The sequence below is a fragment of the Pterocles gutturalis genome, unplaced genomic scaffold (assembly GCF_000699245.1).
Source record: "Pterocles gutturalis isolate BGI_N339 unplaced genomic scaffold, ASM69924v1 scaffold53500, whole genome shotgun sequence".
NCBI lineage: Eukaryota > Metazoa > Chordata > Aves > Pterocliformes > Pteroclidae > Pterocles > Pterocles gutturalis.
The window spans coordinates 1-19466 of NW_010145372.1; the positions used below are offsets into that span (position 1 = coordinate 1).

Below are 19466 nucleotides of genomic sequence, written 5' to 3' on the forward strand. Positions count from 1 at the left end.
TGATTCTATGATTCTATGATTCTATCTTGCTTTGTGTCGGAATAGCTTGTGCAGAGACATTCCTTTCTGTGCTGCTTACCATCACTCAGTGATGAGCCGCAGCACTGGGATCCTGGTCTGAGAAACAACATCTGGGAAACTGGACAAGCCAAGGAATTGGTAAAGTAATCAACTGAACGTCTGGTGAATAAACATCTCCCCACCCTGAGACACAGATATTGTGGGTACAGGGAGACCAAAGGCTAGGGGGCTAGGGGGAAGGATAAATTTCGTACGTTTATGTTGCTTGCACACTCTGGGTGTGAAGGTGCATCCATGTCACCCCTCTGATGGCTCAAAAGGGACAGGAACGAAGCCCGAGTTCGTGGCTTTTCTTTTCCAGCCCCAAATGACATAACCTGTTGAAAGATGTGGGGAAAAAATGTGTGGAAAAGCCTTGACTCAGTAAAGAAATTCTGCCAAGACAAAAAAAATCTCTGTGCAGGGTGCCAGCTTGCAGGAGAGGGGGGAAAAGCAGCATGTGAGGGAGGCCGGGAGGCAGCCTCGCAGCCGCAGGGCCGTGGAGCAGTGCAGCGAGCTGAGGCTGGCGGGGACGGAAGGCCTCTGCTGGAGCTGCCAACTTGTTATGATTGGCCCCAAACAGCAAAAGGCTGAGATAAAAATGAAAACCTCCACATATCAGACCTTACGTGGAGTTTGGAGGCCTAAATGAAAAGGAAAATCATCTTCGTGGGCTGTACAGCCTCAGAGATGGGTCAGAGCACAAACCGAAAGGAAAAGGAGGCTCATCAGCCGGGGCTGGGACTGCAGCTCGCAGGGAAATCACTTTCCTGTTTCACAGTCTCCTCTCACACGGTTTCAGAAGTTTTCCTGTTCCATCTGAGAGGAAGAAAACCCAACCAATGGCCGCCTCTGAGAGCTGTGGAACCCGAGCGCTTGTTTCGGTGGAGCAAACAGGTTCAGAAAACGTGATTGCCAAAAGGCTAGATGGTGAAGCTGAGCCCAAGGTCTGGGGCAGAAAGATTATATTCGTGATGCTGTTTTATCTGCTCCTTCTCCATCATAAAACAGCAAGGTAAATCCATTTTTACAATATTGATTTTTTTTTTTTTGAAATAAGAGAAAATTGCAGCCTTTTAGAGGGGATGAGAAGCAGTGATAATAAAAGTTCTGCCTGGAATAAAATGGGAGGGCGGGCGGACTGGAGCTATGACTGCTACTACAGAATCTCTTTCTGCTTCCTTGCAGGCAAGAGGAAATGAAATAGGAGAAACGAGGACAGTTCTGGCTGTGGCTTGGGGTTTTTTTAACTGTTGTTTGCAAACTGGAAAAGACTGCCGAAGTGGCACAAGCTCTTCACATGTTCTGAGCCCTGACAAGCTTCAAGGAACTGTTCAATGGCTGCCACTGTGCTCAGAGACATGTTTTTATCAGGAAGGTTAGGTTAAATTAAAAAAAAAAAAATTAAAACCAGTAAAGGAAAAAGACATGAAGGCCAGAGATCCTGTCACTAAGAATCTGAGATCCTATAAGGGTGGTGGTGGCATCAGCATCTGCTCAGTCCAGCCACGCCTTGCAGCTGGAGTGAACAAAGGCTCCGTGGTGGGAAGATGATGAGGGTGAGACAGTGGTGACAGTGAAGTGTGTTTCCTTTGGTCATTTTTCCTGCTAGCATAACAATTTCCCCTTTGAGTGGCATGAGTGCAGGTTTGAGGTTTGGAGTGGGTTGGTTTGTTTTTTCTTTTAGCCCAAACGTACAACAGGCAGAATTCATCAGTCATTTCATCCAGACAGGCCTAGTTTCACCCTTTTTCATCCACTAACCTCCCATTCTATTGCCTCGTGTTTATTGCACATGGTAATAGCATACTCAACCCTCATCCGGGCTAATTTAGTAAGGTTTGTTGACTTCTGTAAACACTGTCTTGGAAGAGGCTAGTCACAGCACCTAGACACGAGATGCAGCACGGAAGAGCTGTGTGTACTCTCCTCCAGGCCAGCATAGCAGAGAATTGCACAAGGAATTTTTTCTTTCTAGATGGAACAGCCATAATGCTGAGCTAGTGCTTTTTGGGGAGGAAAAAAGCCGCAGAGCAGCTGGTTTTTAGCTGAAACAAACCCATTCTTCCTGTGGAGTCACTGCAATGAATTGGTATTTGTCCAATCAAATAGGCAGAATACCCTGGTCCACATCTAGTTTAGCAGTACAAAGCCAACTTTTTTTTCAGAAATGTACAGGTCCATGAGACATTGGTATTTACATGGGTGTGAACATACTTTTATATTGCTGGCATCTTCTGTTTCTGCATATTGACGTTCCATTTATAGGTGCAGCTGCATATGCCTCATTTTCCTGTTTAAAAAAAGCCATTATTCCTTCATTTTATCAAGAGAATATTTTAATGCACTTAAAAATACGGAGCATTAAAAATGGATTAACACAACAGATACTGGCACGTGAGCATGCTTTCCTATCCCTTACTCATGGAAGCTATTAGGACCAACTGATGAAAGATAGTCACAATGAACTTGACATTAGCTGCACTGTATTAGATATTATGTCTAGTAAACACCACTCAGAAGTGGTATTACTCTTTCCTCAGAAGAATTTGAAGGTCTTGAACATTATACACTCTATAGGGCATGGAATTCAAGATCAAGATTTCCTTTCCTGCAGATGCTGTTAAAAAAAAAAAACAGATCCAGAATGCCTCCGTGGTTCAGATAAATTAGCAGATTGCCCTGAAGCAAACACTTCTCTTTGGTTTCTGATCTGAGCATCTTGCAACAAAGCTTCAACCCATAGCTGTTTTTGCGACAAATATAACAAGCAAGCAGGATGTGGCCAGAGAGGGGACAGTATGCAGTATTTTTCAGAGATGCATCTGAAATTAAAGGATGATCAGGAGAACACTTAATTCACTATCAGTTACACTAGCTACATCTTCTAGTAATGAATAAAACTATTGCTATCCTTTATAAATGACCTTTTTTTATTTTGAAATATATTCTTTGCCTTCTTGGTGCTATAGGATACATGGTTTCCCTCATTAAAAACCAGCCAATTCTGAACCTCACAAGACAGAGAAACAAGCACAGAGGTCTGCTATCAGTTCATCTTCTTTAGTAGCCCTCCATATGAATAAAGATGCAACATACAGTACACAGTTTAATTAGTTTATTTTTTAAAATCCTGTCAGAAATATAGCTGTGCATTAATTACAAAATATATTAAACATTCTATTGATACTTCCAAGGGAACAGAAGTAGTTTCATTCTGTTCAAATTCAAACCAATACAAACCTGTAACACTGATCCCAGAATAATCTTTTGCATCCATCACCAATGTATTTGATGTGAAAGCGTCTCTAAATAAGAACAGAAAGGCCACCCTGATTTTATTTCATTAGAAACTTTAATCCCCGATAGCAAACACGACCAGGCATATCATGAGACCATTTAAAAAACAAGTCTATACATCTCACATTATCTGAGCTCCCACATATACATTACATACCAACATTTTTAGTAAAATAATTTTCCCTGCCCTGCAGGAGAAGACATTCAGAGGCAAAAAGAAAACACATTTGCAGTATATCATTATTGGAAAATTTGTGCCATAGCAGCTTTACAAATACAGATACTAAGAGCGGCTGACTTAAAACATGTTCAATACAACAGAAATTTGGAAGATAAAAGAAGCTAAGCCACTTTCTAAACCACCTTGAGTAACGCTGCAAAGCATCAAGAGTTACAGAAGTAAGGAACCCCATTCCTGAACAAACTACACAGAAAACTGGTTAAATGTTCATATTTCTTCATATTTGTTTTAGAGACAACTCTTGACACTGCATACCGGTCTGCTTCCATTTAAGTAGTTCTAGCAATTATACCTCAATCCACCATGGTAAAACAATTCGCAAAAGAAAAGACTGGATATGGAGGAAGGGGAAAAGAAAAGAGGGTGTTTCAGTAAGAATGTATTTTCACACAGAAACTGAATCTCTTCGTGCTAACCTCAGAAAAGTTTGAATAAAAGATAATAGTCAGGAAGACAATACATTGAGACAGCAACAATGTAGACACCTAAGTTCTTTCATTAGCTGAAGATTATCTTATTGTAAAAGAAAGCTCTGAAACGGCAGTTAAAATGAAGAGTAACGTGGAAGGTGGGGAAGAAAGAGGAAAATGGAACAAACAGATTAATAAACATTTCATTAACATAATTTTTCATTATAAAGATGTAACTGATACTTATCAAATCAACTCTGAAAGTCTCTCATGTAAAACTCTGGCATTACAGTAATTTGGCATCACTCAGAGTTCTACTTGGTAATATTAAAATACAAGACAAGTAGAGTAGCAGCAGTGAATAAAGCATTCATATTACTGTGGCCAATACAGTATATACATGCAGTAGCTTTCTATTCCCTATTGCTCTGTGCTATAGTACAATATTAACCTGAATTATTTCAACTCCTGAACCTGCCACCAGACTGAGTTTCCTCCCAAGGCAGAAGTATATCAGATACAGCAGATAAGGCTCAAAGCAAAAATTAAGTTTATAATGCAAAGCTTCAAATGGAAAGAAAGTATTAATGCACTGAGTAGGTCTTGGGTGTAAACTATTCTAACATGGACTAAGGACATTTTTGTTAATATCATTAGGGTTGAGGAAGGAACTGTGGCAGGAAGAAGCTCTCAAATTACAAGTGTTTCTTCTGTGACACTCCCCCTCCCTGGCCACCCCCCAAAAAAAACTAGAGGAGAATGGTAGTCGCTGAGCATCTTGGAAAAACATGGATAATTAAAATAGCTTGAAAATTACTAGTGTACAGTGCCTTCTGTATATAGTGCATCTGGGCACTGTCATGTACGTTAAAAGCTCTTGGTTAAGAACGGTTTAACTACTGGGAATGCTCTAACAGAAGACACTGCAACAATTCCACTAAGAGGATGAGACTATTCACTATAAAAACCTACTTAACAGGTAAAAAAGACAGTTTTAAAGCATGGATCTTTTTTTATTTTGAGTAATATATGCTCACCTGTCCTCTAAACACACAGAATACGCTAAATAAGTCAACGGCTGACTGCAGGAAGTTCATGTTTCAGTAGTGACAATACTCCATTGAAAACAATGCCTCTTCAACTCACAGGCTCTATCTGCAAAAGAAATTTTACTCATCCGGATATGATGAACAAAGTGGTAGGTTGGGTGCTGGAACTTTTAATCTCATGCAGGCATGCAGAGTATCCTCCCAAATCAATACACTATAGCAGTCTTTCATTAGCCTTGTATATATATCCCCACTGATGATCCCCATGGGATTGCTTTGATGAGGCCAAATAGTCGGAACACTCCTCAGGATCTTTTAAGCTGCAGTGTCTCGAGTCTTTAGGTTGTTTCACTAGCTTAGAGAAATAATATACATACGCTTATGTATGCCATAGTTCCTTCTTCGGTATCAGACTGCATACTTAAGTTATAGGGTGAACAAAACGTTTTTCTTCCCTCCTTTTAAAGACAAGATTCAGTACTTTATCAGCACCATGAGAAGTTAAATTTTTTAGCACCAGTGAACTTGACTACTCAGCTTTAACTGGTCAAAACTAACATCTATATGGCATACAAACACACAGTCCAGAAAACAGTAATACACGCAACACTAGGAAGCTCGTGAATTCTTGACATAGTGAATCTAGTGTTTGGTAAGGGAGTAACGATGGAAGCCAGATTCTTCTCCTAAGAGCAAACAGAACTGCAATTTTTCCTCACACTGTCTAATTAATAGGCTTTTCTTCCCCTCCAAAGTGCTGAGGGTGTCCCAGCTCCTATTGTCTAATGGGACATGAAATACCCATGACAGTTGGATGGTGATATGGCCAGCTGTCCCCTGAGAATTCACAGGAGATGACATCGGTCATACGTCACCCAGAACACCAAGAGATCACTCAAACAGAGGCAGGTGACAAGTTCAGCTTTGGTACAAATTCAGGTTTCAGTAACAGTAAAACAAATTCTGTATCACCCTATCTAGTTAGTACATACCTTTGCTCATGTATCCACTCACAACCTGAAAAATGTCCAGTACTAGCAGGAGATCCCATCAGCATGATGGTATCTCATTCAGATGCTACAATTTTTATCTCTCTAGTGATGGTGACTGACCTTCTGGGCCCAGAGCACACACTTAATAAAAAGATTTCTCAATATATTGAGAATTTTGGGGGCACTTTCAGACCACATTACAAATATTTCTTCAGTGAACTCAGCTCAGAGTCGTTTAGACTTCTCCACAACACTACCACATCTTTCAGAAATACTAGTATCAACTCTGCATCGACACGTAACTTCCTGAAGCTAACTCTGCAGGAGGGAAGGGTGAAATCATTCGTCAACCCTAAGCGATGTGAGCAAAGTCTTAACCTGACTTCAGTCTTCAAGAGAAGCATAGCCACTTCAAAATTCTAGATAAGTCAATACAGAAAGCATATCAACTTTCCCAAGATCTGTGAAAAACAAACCACCCATCCCACCTCATCTTTATTAATTTAGCTATTTCCATGCTACAGTATCTATTCCAAGGCACTGAGGCGAAAAGATGTACACGTCTGTTCTGATATGACTTAAGTTTTACCAAACTGAGATGTCCAGGTACTTCAACAGAATTTTCCTGTAGGCAGTTTAGTTTTGATTAACAAGACTTCATTTAGTTAGCTTGCTACAAAAGTAGCTTATTACTTTAATAGAGAACAATACCAAATATTTGAACGCATGACGTCATACAGAAAAAAAAAAGTTTACCAGCAACAACAAAGTTCTATTCAGGTGAAGATCAACTATGTTGGCAACTATGATCTTTTACAAGTGCAGCCTATATGGACCATGAAGCACACTTGTAATCTGTGGTGAAAGAACATGAGTAGTGGCTCCATTCCTCTGGTTAAGACTTACAGGCTACATAGCTCCATCAGTACCGCGAGCCTGAAATCCTTCTCTGCGGAGACTGTTTAGATCTAGACGCGTTTGAACTTCACAGCGCACCAGAAGGGTATCATCCTTTATGAAGGTTCTTTGTTTCAAGGTTTGCAGGTGTATGAAAGTCACATAACCAAAACCTTTTGGATTGCGGTGAATTGTTGGTCTTTGGAAGGCCAATAACTCTGGCTTGGCTTCCATAACTTCTTCATGATTCTGCCTTTCAGGGCCTTCTGATTGATCCAAAATAGAAAGTCGTATAGTGCCTTGGAAAGGCCAAGGCAGATGGCTGTCATATTCTCCTTGCATAGTGTGGACAAAGAGAGATATAAAATTAGCACAACGCTGAGCATTTGGCAACTGGATATGCAGGCGCAAACACAGCTTGTAGCCAGGCTTTCCAGTATAGAAGCCAGGACTGTGTATCACAACAGGTCTCTCTTCTTCCTGGGCTTTCTGAAGTCCACTGAAATTCTCAATCTTCCAGATATAAATACCATTACACTGCTGTGCCTCCATCTCGGTAATTTTGCCCTCCAAATTTCGGATAGTACGTTTGAGTTCTGCCATGTGAGTGTTCTGAGTCTCCATTTTAGCAATGAGTTCTCTAATCTGGTGATCTTGTCTCACCAGACGACCTTCCAATTGCTGAATAGTTTCTTTGAAGTTTTCAACTTCTGGATTACAATCATATGCAGCATGTGACACATGTGAGAAGAGCGCAGGCTCAAAGGGTAGGCCGTTGATGAAGGGTACAGGATTTGTAGCAGTAACACTGATACTTTGAAAACTCTGAGCCATCATTCTCATGTGAACCTGAGTGAACTCCTGCATATGTCGTGCCAATTCATTCCTTTGCATCTAGAATTGAAGAGATGTGGTATTAGGAACATACCAAACAGTATCCGCAATCACATCTTAAATGCGGCTCTGAAGAAAACCAAACAACGAGTTGCTTCTGTTATGTGAGAAAAACCAGAATGTGAATCAAGGGCAAGTAATGTGACAAAGTTGCACTCTCCTAATGGAGGGCTCCAAATTTTAGAACACTGTTATAACAAATTAAAAAAGAAGTTCAAGTGCCAGTGGGCAAATATTGTTCAACTTAAAATAGTGACATGGTGAAAAAGTGTTAGTGATAAACATACCATTAGTTATTTTTTCTGTGTTCTAAATCAGCATGGTATTCCCTTCATTGATTTGCTAAAATGCTCCATAGTACCAAATACAAAGGTTTATGAAAACTGATGTGGAAATGATGAAAGGAACAGATCCATTTTTACAAAGAGGTATTAAACAACTACAAATAAGAGTATCCAGATTAAATAATTTTAGAATTTAATTAAATTTAAAGCACTGACAGGCTTTCTTCACTGAACGCTTAAGAGCCATAACTGTATTTGGTCACAACTGTGGAAGAAATGCTAGAAGCTACTTTATTGACAGGAATGCTCAGAACACACTCATGGATTAATAAAAGCAAGTTTATCAAGCAAATAATTCACAGAGTTCTTGAAATCTGAAAAGGACCTTTGAAAGGCCTTGTATCAACATGTAGTGTTTTAGAATGAAGATACCTCAAAACAAAAAACCCCACAAATCACTGAGGATCTGGGCTGGTGAATGAGACAATAGGAAAACACATTTAAAAAACTCAACATAAATATGCAAAAGGTCTGCAATTTATTGATTCTGATAAAAAGCTTACCTTTTCAGGACACCCAAAGGCACTGTAAAAACATGGCACTGGGGCAGTAGGACAATCATTGTCATAATGGTTAGGCATCTAAAACAAATCAGATTTGGAATTAATTTTTCCATCAAGGGTATTCTAACATCCTAAGCGAATACGGCTGGATGGACTCTGAATAGGTACTTGAAGTTAGATCGGTTTATACCTAGATAATTTCTCAAAGGAACATGCGAGTTTTGAATAAAAATGTTAGCTGATGATAAAAATTCTACATCCCCCCTATATATACTTAAACAATTCACTGCCTTTGTTCTTACATTAGGCATCAGAAAGCATTCAGGTTTTCTAGCTAGAACCAATGTCTTTTGTTTCTAGCCTATCCTCAAGCTAGATCACAGTCCATTTCCTCCTTTTCTGAAGCACTACTTACACATACTTGTGTCTCTCTTCATTATTCTCTTCCTCAAAAAGCTCAAGTTACTTCAATTTTTTTTATGGTCCATGTTTTCCTGATCCAATTATCTCACTGATCTGGATCCTCCCTGTCCATCCCCCCCTAGAAAAGCTGTACACCTTCAGCTAAGTCTATACAAGCCCTAAACAGAGCAAAGGATTATCCTGGGTTTTATGGGAAAAATACCTGTTTTTATAGCCCAGTATGTTTGTCGTGCTTAAATATCAGAATGAAGTAGAACACAAGCTTAATATAGGTCAGCCATTAATTCTAAACCATGACCTAGTTTAGCATTCTCTGTTCCCTAGTTTTTCAGTTCATTATTCTACCTAATGACAGATTTTTGCCTTTGTTGTTACTGAACTCAATCCTGGTTTTCGGAGTATTTCTCCAATTTGACAGATCATTCCTTATTTTAACCCAGGTCATTAATGTAGTTGCTATCCCATTCAAACAGGGATAGGCTGCAAATTAAATAACATGGATCAATGAAGTTATTATTGACTAGGAGAAATAATAACGGCTATTGCAATAGCAATGGACAAGCAACATTCCAGACAGCATCTACAGTCTGACAGTAAAGTATTTATAGCTACTTTCCAACAGTGGCTTGCCAATTACAAATACTCTCCCTCTCTGCCCAAATAAAAGTTTTGTCTTCTAATGTCAGCCATAACCAGTGTCAGCTGCTTTCTTTAACTTCAAGATCAAAAACATGCAGCATGGGCCCTGTCAAGAAATAATATAGCTAAACAATGGGATTTACAGCCAAAAATCCTACAGAGTTTACCAGACAGCAATTGCAAGCTGGAGAAGCATTTAAAAGAGTATTACACCTGCACTGGATGTAACATTTCCAGAAAGAGACAGGTAGAGATTTATGAGCTGGTAGACAAACTGTTTCTTCAAGTTTAATTTCAGGTTAAAGAAGCAATGTAAATACAAAACATCTGACGCAGATTAAACACAGAGAAAGAGAGTCTCTTACCTGCTCTCTGATGAGCACCGTGTTGCAATATTCACAGCATACATTGGCGAGTGGGCAGGTTTGGTCATGAAGCTTAGTTATCAAACAGAGAAAAAGAGGGGAAAGAAAGAATGAATATAGTTACACAATTTAAGAGAGTACTGATCACCTCTGATAAGATGTTAAATTTTTATTTACATTTCAAATTTTGCATTTAGCAGAATGCAACTGTGAAACAAAGACAATCCCCTTACCCTGAATAGCATGTTTTTTATAATTACTGTTTTTTTCTGGACTCACACAAAAGGTTCATAAAGTTACAAGTATTTTATTTCCTAAAGCTCTTATGCTCCTGAATTTATCCAGAAATTTCTGAAATTCATGTTCAATTGCAGTGGAACTATTCTGAAGTTTGTTAACTGTTGAACTATATGGGGGATTTTTGTTTGACAATTCACAATATGATATCACAAAATTAACAGCCCCAGAGATAAAACACATTCATATACAGATAAAGAAACAGAAGCTCAAAAAGGAAAGGACTATCCTCAGTATCACCCCAGTAAAAGGCAGAGCCAAGAGAATTCAGAAGTGATCTTGGTCTTTTGCGTTAGCAGATATCCCCAAAAGATGCACCTCCTGACACATTCTTTCTGCCAGACATAAAAACTGTAAATGTAAGTATTGCTTTGTGTGTTACTTTGGCAGTGAATACTGGCCTCTCTGGTGGCAAGGCCAAAAATCAATGGTTCTTACACGAGTCTTTTCACACCAAAGAGTTCCCAAGAAGTTTGCATTTAAACACAATCCTCTCCCCAGCTTCCACCTGTTCTAATGTCTTGAGTTTGTAGCTTCTCACCTGTGCAGCACAATGAGTTCTTCTAGACTAAAACCTTTTTTTTTTAAAAGAAAAAAACACCAAAAACCCCTGATGTTCCATTTACAAGCAAACCCATGTGAATGAAGGTTGAAAAACAGGCTCCTGCTAAGTACCTCTTTGTCTTCATAGGCCATGGATGTGGCACAGTTTGAGCAGCAGACTTGACGCCTCGGACACTCCTGTGTCATGTGCTCTTTCAGATGGTTCTTCTGGAAGGCTCCTTGGCACTGTGGGCATTCCACAGTGGAAAAATCGCACTGCAACTGGTGGTCCTGCAAAGGACAAAGAGGGATTTGATATGACAAACAGGTACTATTGTCTCATCTGTTTTCAAGACAAAGAACAGTACACGAGGAACAAACTGCAATCTTTCGAAGTATACACTTGTGCTGACTTTACCAGCAGCCTGTTATAGTCCCATTACTAAGATGAAGACTACATGTATTCAGAGCTTTAAGAACGCTCTCAAGTAAAAATTCAGCTTTATATTTATCCTTGTAACTTTGTATATTATTTTCCAAAACAATTATTTTAACTAATATATTTAGCTGCTTTGTGGGAATATTAAACTGACTTTAGGGAACTTACGTGAAGTACAGATGCAGCTGATCAAAAGACTAACATAAATGATCCTGAAGAGAAAGCTGCATTAGTACAGTTCTCATACCCTACACGTTCACTTGAGAATCACCTAATTACAATTAAAGACTCATCAAAAAACAAATACATGTAGCTATAGTCTTCAATGAACAATGCACTGTATCAGCAAAACCAGGTATCAGGTATGACCATCTATGTTAAGTTATTTTGAATTTTTACTTGTCCATATTTTCAAAATTAATTCTCACCTCTAAATGCCTCAGTTCCATCTTCATACTGCAGCCCTTGTTGGGACACTTAACCGTTAATGAAAGGATTTCCCGTTTAGCAAAGTTGTCAGGGAAAAGTTGATTTTCGAGCAGAATTTCGTTGTCTACTGGACATTTGTGACCTGCATCTCTACAATGCAGAAACGAAAGGAAAAAGACATTCCAAGTTTTCTTCACCCTTCATTTAAAATATTTTTACACTAGCAAGAGATTAGTCACCAAATTACAACACATTAAGAAAGTCTTTGAAAACAATGGCATTTATGTGGCAATTACCAGAAAGTATGCAATGTACATCAGAGAAATTGACAATACACAAGTTTCACTACAAGTGGCATGTCTGGGATTGCAGCACTTTTCTACCTCAATAGTTTTTATATGCACAAATGCCATGATAGATACTCTGGAATTCAACTTGAGTAGGATGTAAAAAAACTAAGAACTTATGGTGCCATTTCTGTATTTCACATAGCTCAAACATCAAAGAATATTTCACATAGTATTTCAAAGCAATCCTTTAAAGATTCTTGGACATTCTCTCCTTTCTTTCTCACTTCATAAACAGTCAGGGTGATCACAGCTGAGACAAAAAGCAAACCCATCTTTTGTTTCCAGATTCATTTCATATATTTGGCATTACTTTTCATATAGCCCATTTCACAGTTTTTGTTGTACAACCATTTAAGCAGCTGGTCATCCTTCAATTTGTTTATTTATACAGCAAAGAAGGGTGAAAAAACTCCAGACACAAAAATTACTAATAACTATGAAAATTACACTGGATTTGGAACTGGGTGTTGTCTCTCAAGCCATTTTAATAGCAAAGAGACTGGAAGTCAGTGCCAACCGGTGAAAGTTTGGAGCTGGATGGTGGAACACGAGTGCATGCAACTTGCACAAGAGAACTACCAGCCTGTTCCACTTCATCAGGTTCTATCTACCTGCATTTAAACACAAGAATCATCAGAAATGGAGTAAAAAAGGGATCACGTCCACCAAATTTGCCTTTGAAAAATTATCCGCTATCAGCTCATTTCTGAAAGCAGTAGGTCAACATATCTATTCACAATTAAGTAATACACTTAAAGAGCCATGAGGGATAAAAGCTTCTCAGCTGAAGTGCTAATGGAAACAGCAAGAAAATGGAAAAATACATGGAGCGGAAAAATGTCAGAGAGCACTTTTGGTGCAAAGATCAAAGGCCAGATCATTGTCAGTGCTTCCAAGCACGAGGGGAAGCAGAACCTAGTGGGCTGTGGAGACCAGGAAGGAATTTGTATTCTTTGTTGGAAAAGGAAATAATTGCTCAGCAACTCCTTAATCAGCAATGCTGGTAGAGGAAGTGGGGGTAAAGTTGAGACTTCAGAAAAAGACAATGAACTTCCTGTCCTAGGTTTTGCTTGCAAGAGGTAGCTCACCACAAGTCTGAGAGTCAAACTCCTAAACAAGTGGAAAAAAGAAAACACTTTGCATGTAATTTTGTTTCATAGCTCCCTGAGCTACAATCAGCAGGTTGATCTTTGTCACAACCCAGAAACGTTCCCTCACTTTGCAGGGAACCTACAGGAAAGCAGTTTTCCCAGGTAGAACTTGGTTACAAATGCCCTGTTCACTGAAGTGCAGTGATAGTTCAGGAGGCCTGCTGGTAAGACAGCAGCCTTATTTCTACCCAGGAAAGCTAATCATGTCTAACAACAGCCAACAACAGATTAATTTTCAATAACTAGCAGGCAAAGGGTGAAATAAGAATGAATGGCAATTTTCCAGTGATTATAGTAAGGAAAGAGCAGTAACTTATTGTACGATATTAAACAGACTGCAAACACCATTTACAAGTATTGTGGTTGTGTTTAAAAGGCTGCTTAGATCCATCACAGATGTTGCTATAGATTTCCTATCACAGAACTGAGCTTATGCACCTCCGTTCTAATTTACACTACAGCCGAGGCTTTCCTATGCTGGAATTTTTTATCACATTGGGCTGTGCCACCCACAACAGTTCCTGGGAAACGATAATCATCTGCTACAAAGTACAATGAACATTCCTATAATTTCCCTTGAAAGTGAAATATACCTATGACAAGTAAAGCAAGAACAAGTGTGTTTGAAGAAAAAGCTTGCTCCGTGATTTCAGCCTAGAAGCTGAAACAGTTGGCATACAGTTTAATTGCAGCCATGCCAGCTGTTTGATGAACTACTAGCACCCAAAACTTTTCTTGCTGCCTCTTGTCAGCTCATAATTCGACTTTTCCAGTATTCTGGTATTTGGCAAGCTCTGCTACAAGCCCTAAGTCGGCTTTGACCTAAGATACAGGAGAAGGAAGACTAGAGTGAAATTTCATTAGCTACTGCATCTGAACTTAGTCCTTCTAAAATTTCTAGTCAAGCACCTCGTAGACAGTAACATTTGTAAACTATTATTTGTAGTTCCTTAGGTAGATAACCTTCTTCACTACCATGACTCAAAGCACTCCAGACAGCTTTACTTAAAAAGATGCCCAGGCTTTCTTGGAGGCAAACATTTACTGTGATCAAATCCATCTGGTCTAATCATGTCCCTCACATCATAAGATCTAAGATGCCAGTCTCTAGAAGTTTTTTAAACAACTCTTTCTAGTTACAGCCACAACTTCTTCAACATGGACAACTACAATTGTTTGTGTAAGTCACAAGCAAAAACTGCTTGTCCATCCTTTATAATTTAAAATCCTTAATCTCTGTGTTCACTTCAGCTAGACAGTGGGGAAAAGAGGAATAAACAGAAGCAATTTTCTCCTGATCAAATAAAGGCTGTGACAATCACTTTATGAAAAAAAAAACCACCACCCAGTACTTAGAGAATGTAAAAATCATTTTCCATTTTCATTTTAGGTCTGTAGAAGCTTCTCAATGACATCAGTCAATATGGTACTGTAGATAATTACATGCTCCAAATCAATAGCTTGATCCATGGCTCCCAATTAAGCAGGTAATTCAGCCCTTCAGGGATTCAGAGGGGTCTGGCAATTAAAGTTTTCCGCTCTGCTTTCACAAGCATTCACTCAAACTGCACTCCAAAGACAGATTTCAGCGGGGAATGAGACATCTGAAATATCACAGTGATGATCTATGGTGAAAAATGCTTCCCACCTGTGTTTAGTATTCACCGAAACACTCAACACTATCTACAGAAATGAAGTAAAATAGGGAGGGGCTATAAAAGAAGCAAAAGCTCTGGTCATTGAAACTGTTTGCAGACCTAGAACACTGAGCAGAGCAAATGCTCTGTTGCTTGAAAAAGGAAGAGAAACCATTTCCCATGCCTGGGGTTTAAGAAGGAAGTTTCTCTACCTGCAATGAGATGTTGAGTTCTGAGCAAGGGTTCACTGCCTTACCTCACTCAGTCCTGTGGTAAATTCTAACTGAAGACTAACTGTGCAGCTCATCAGCAGCAGGATTAGAAAACACGATCGCCTTAGCTGTTACAGATCTGAAAGACTGGAAATGAGACACTCATTTTTGGGAATTTTAAGTTTAGTCATTTTCCCTCTCAGTTTTCAACCTAGGAATTCTGTTGTCTTTGAAATGATTGGTCAGTAGACATTTCTAAAGCTCGATATACTTAAGTACTGACTAATTTACCTTCAGGATTTATAGACCATGAGAATGTTTAAAGATTTATTTTCTTTCTACCAGAAATACCCAAGTTAAAGAAGAGTATAAAAACTGCTACTGCCAACAAATAGAGCAAGCTCTGAGAGAACAAGTAAGGAATTCCAAAATTTCATGTCCTTTATTAGTACAACCTTCTAAATCAATGCTTACAAGCACACATGAAATGATGTACATTAACATCCGGAAAGAATTTAGGGTGGAATGTGCAAAGCAAAGGACAGGAAGTGAAGCCAACTGCTTGTGCCTAGGGAACTGGATTACAGTCAAAGCTGGCAGGTTCAGGGTTGGGTTTTTTTGCCTTCTTCCACGCACCTGGCTGACGCAAATAGCATGGAGTGATGCAGTTGGGCAAGACCTCATGTACTTTTCTTGCAGAAGCAGGAACCGAGTGAACAAAGCAAGGGACTAAGGGAGCAGGGTGGTATGATTAGTGGAGAACTGAGTCTCTCTCACTTCCTCTGCAGAATCCACACGCGAGTCACTTTTCATGGGTGAACACTGGTGCTATTCTGCATTTTCTGGATAATGAATTTGCGTCCTTTTCTCAGAAATATTGATGAAACTAATGTTAACAAGAACTGTGTGCTTGCAAGCATGCACAATAAATTTCTGTGTCCGCTAGAGAGGAAAACAGCCTGCTCTTTTGCTATCGTAAGTACTGAACGCAAAATCAAGTTTGTCTTCTCATACTCGACTCCCCCTCCTTGATCTAAAAGGGATGCCATGAAGAAATACAGTAGCATCAGATATAACAGTGACAGAAACTACAGAGAAGCCCACAAAACCCACAAAATACTGTATTCGGAGAACATCGTTGCTAGCATACTATTCACTTAGTGAGCTACAAATGATGGACTGTGGAGAAAAAGAAATGGAATAGAACTATGAACAAATGGTATGGAAAATCAATCAAGAAAGCACTGTCCATTTTGCATGCTAAAAATAAATGCCTGGGAAAAACAACATCGTACAGTAACACTGAAGACAGTTTGATAATCTTTACACAAAGGTGTGCAAAGTAAGGTTGGAAATTAACCAATTCTGTACGTGTCACACAGAATTAAATAGTTAGATTCCTACCAAAGTAGTGACATTTGAGCTAAGTGAGCAATCGATGAGAAAAAGTCTGGCCTATACCGAGAAGGAAAAACCCTACAGCGTAATATCTAGCCTTGTATCAATGTGTTCCAATACTCACTGACATGTGTGGGACACTGATGACTGTGTCGCAGATTTGAGGGAAGTACAACCTACCAGTGTACTTTCTGCCCTTCCTTGTTCTTTCAGTCATTCATTTTTATGAGCCCAGCCTGGTCGTGCCTTCATATTTCATTCCAGCTCCCTCATATGCCACCTAGTTTCCTCTCTCAATGCTTCGTTCAAGACTATTCCCTCATTACATTCTCTCTTCCAGCTCAACAAGAAAGTGGCTGATTTCAGCTGAAGAACTCAAAACATGAATTGCCATATCTGCACCAAGAAACCATGCTGTCTGTAGTTATTAGAAACAATCACAGGGAAAAGAGGTTTTATAATCCTGGGCTGAAAATGGAATTTATTGGGAGGATTTGGCTACTTGGTTTTAAATTATTATTTAATTTTACTAAATCAAATTTTTAGCTTCATAACCTGGGTAAATTTGTATAAATGGCAAAAATATCTAAAGCTCATGCAACCTCCTGACTCATGACATTTTGGCCATACATGGCGTTTTTTAGAAAGCATCTTTAACAATTTATAAATTCCCAGCGTTCTATTAGCACTCACTGGTAATGCACCTTAAGCAGTTCTATCCAGTTTACATTGCCCTTAAACTGCTCTGCTTTTAATAAGTGAATTTCTTCTTAAAAGCAACATCCATCAGTTTTCCTTTACCTTATTGATTTGACAATGCAGCCTTTGCAGAAACGGTGTCCACATGGTGTCTGCACTGCTTCCCGAAGAGCCATCAAACATATTGGACATTCATATTTACTTTCCAAGGGTGGATCAAACTCCACATCATATCCTTGGGTTTCTTCTGTGAAAGAACTTGGGGGGTTTCCAGTCCCACTGCTGATGCTTACGCTGTCTTCTTTCGCTCCGACGCTGCAGGCGCTGGCCATGGCTGCACAGCAGCCGCTTTCCGCGTCTTGGGCTCCACAACCGTTATCACTATATAGCAGGCTCATAGTAGCTAATCAAGTGCTACACAGAAATGCTCTGCAAGACAACAAAAATATGGGTTAATTGAAAATAGTCCAAGACCTTCCTTTCCAGTAGAGAACAAATCTTATTTCTGACTAGAAATACTGGAACAGTGGCGCCGATTTGGTTCTTCTCAAAATCACTGGTTGTTTTGTCCTAGTTTCTATCTTTTTACTTATCTTGCGATACATAGGAAAGAGCACTGCATCCTCAGTTCAAACACAAATACACATACCTTTCTGTCATCTTTCATCTGACTACCTAATTTCTGTAAAAAGAGGAATATTCTTTCTCCTTGCAATGTTTACTGAAAATGCCTCTTTACCCCTTCAGTATTATTTACTTCTAAAGCATTCAAATATAATTTGCATGAAAAATGCTGTACAAAACCAAGTGTGACTGGATGACAATAGCTCAATTCCATATTTTCCTTGCAGTGAATAAATGTTATTTAACATTTCCTGTATACAGCAACTTACAGTATGTCCACAAATAAAATGAAAGCCCAAGTACGCCAACCAAGCAGATGATGTGCTGCAAATTAAATTCAAATATACAGCATGGCTGATAACATTTTAAAACTGCCAGTAGGACTTCAAACTGAGGAAGAAGCTACATGTGAGATAAGACTAACACTTCCATAGCTCAAAAGCCATCTACAAACTATTAGTACTCAAAGAGTTCTTGCTCTCCTTTCCCTCATCCAGTCTGGCTGGCAGGGATGACAAGGGACATGACTGTAAGAACAGAAGATACAAGTCACATTTCCCTGAAGAGCAGTTAATGGCATAATAAAGCCTCCTTTTAAAATACTGCTAGGAAAGCAAGTTGTATTCATAGGTATGAAATAAAAAAAAATATGCTGGTATCCCCAAAGAGATTGTCAGTGTTTCTGCATGGAATGAGGGGACTTTAAAGAAAGGTCTAAACAACAAATATAAATTCTAGAAGTCCAAGAAATTTTCACCTCCCTCATTTTTATAATGGTTACAACAATTTGCTTGGAATCCCATTATGGTCAGTTTTCTATAAATGACACTTCTTTGAAACAGAGGTTATCACCAGGTGCAAGGCACTGTGAGGAGGGCAAGGGTTTCCGAGCTAGGCGTGCAGATTTCATCTTCTTTTGCACAGCAGTACAGGCAAAGGCCTCTTGCAATGTTTATCTACCACATTCCTTGTAATACTGTTACATCACTTAAAGCATATTAGGGATGGAAATGTAGGGATTAATCAAGAGCTGAAACGTAAGGATTGTTGATCTCCATCACCACTGCAGACTGTGGGGGCAGCAAGGGATGCAGAATGAGTCAGGTTACCTTGATCACGAGCTCACAAAACTGAACTTTTTCCTGCCTTTATCAGAATAAGCCATTTTAACAAAATGTTCATGGATAGGAGGAAGACATACAGGTAGTTTTATTTGGTACTTATTGTATGACACCTGAAGATTACATCAACAGAAATACTAATCACACAAAGCCTCAACTAGCATTTACTGGAAATACATTTTGAATACATGCAACATTACAGAAATGTGCTTTAGGCCATTTACATGAGAAACAATTAGCAACACTGCCCATGCTAACAGTGTATGAGCTATTTTTTTTCCAGTTATACAGTTCCAAAACAAAACCCCCAAAACTCAGATCCACCAAACAAGCAAAGTTATCATATTTAGGTCAGTTACAGTTAGAATCAAAACAGAACTTTCAGTCTGTTGTTTAAATGTGTGACTTTCCATTTCCAAAGATGTTAACATCTTTGTTGGAGACATGGA

The 19466-nt window shown here is 39.1% G+C and overlaps 1 protein-coding gene across 1 annotated transcript; it reads right to left on the reverse strand.

The window, feature by feature from the left end:
- Window positions 1–6961: 6961 nt before the first annotated feature.
- On the reverse strand, window positions 6962–17670 carry TRAF6 (TNF receptor-associated factor 6, E3 ubiquitin protein ligase). The gene is made up of 6 exons (XM_010085339.1): window positions 17375–17670; window positions 11825–11975; window positions 11090–11248; window positions 10118–10189; window positions 8691–8768; window positions 6962–7843 (listed from the first exon to the last, which is right to left on the reverse strand). Exons 1-6 carry the CDS (start codon window positions 17668–17670, stop codon window positions 6962–6964), a joined length of 1638 nt encoding a protein of 545 aa, XP_010083641.1.
- Window positions 17671–19466: the final 1796 nt, after the last annotated feature.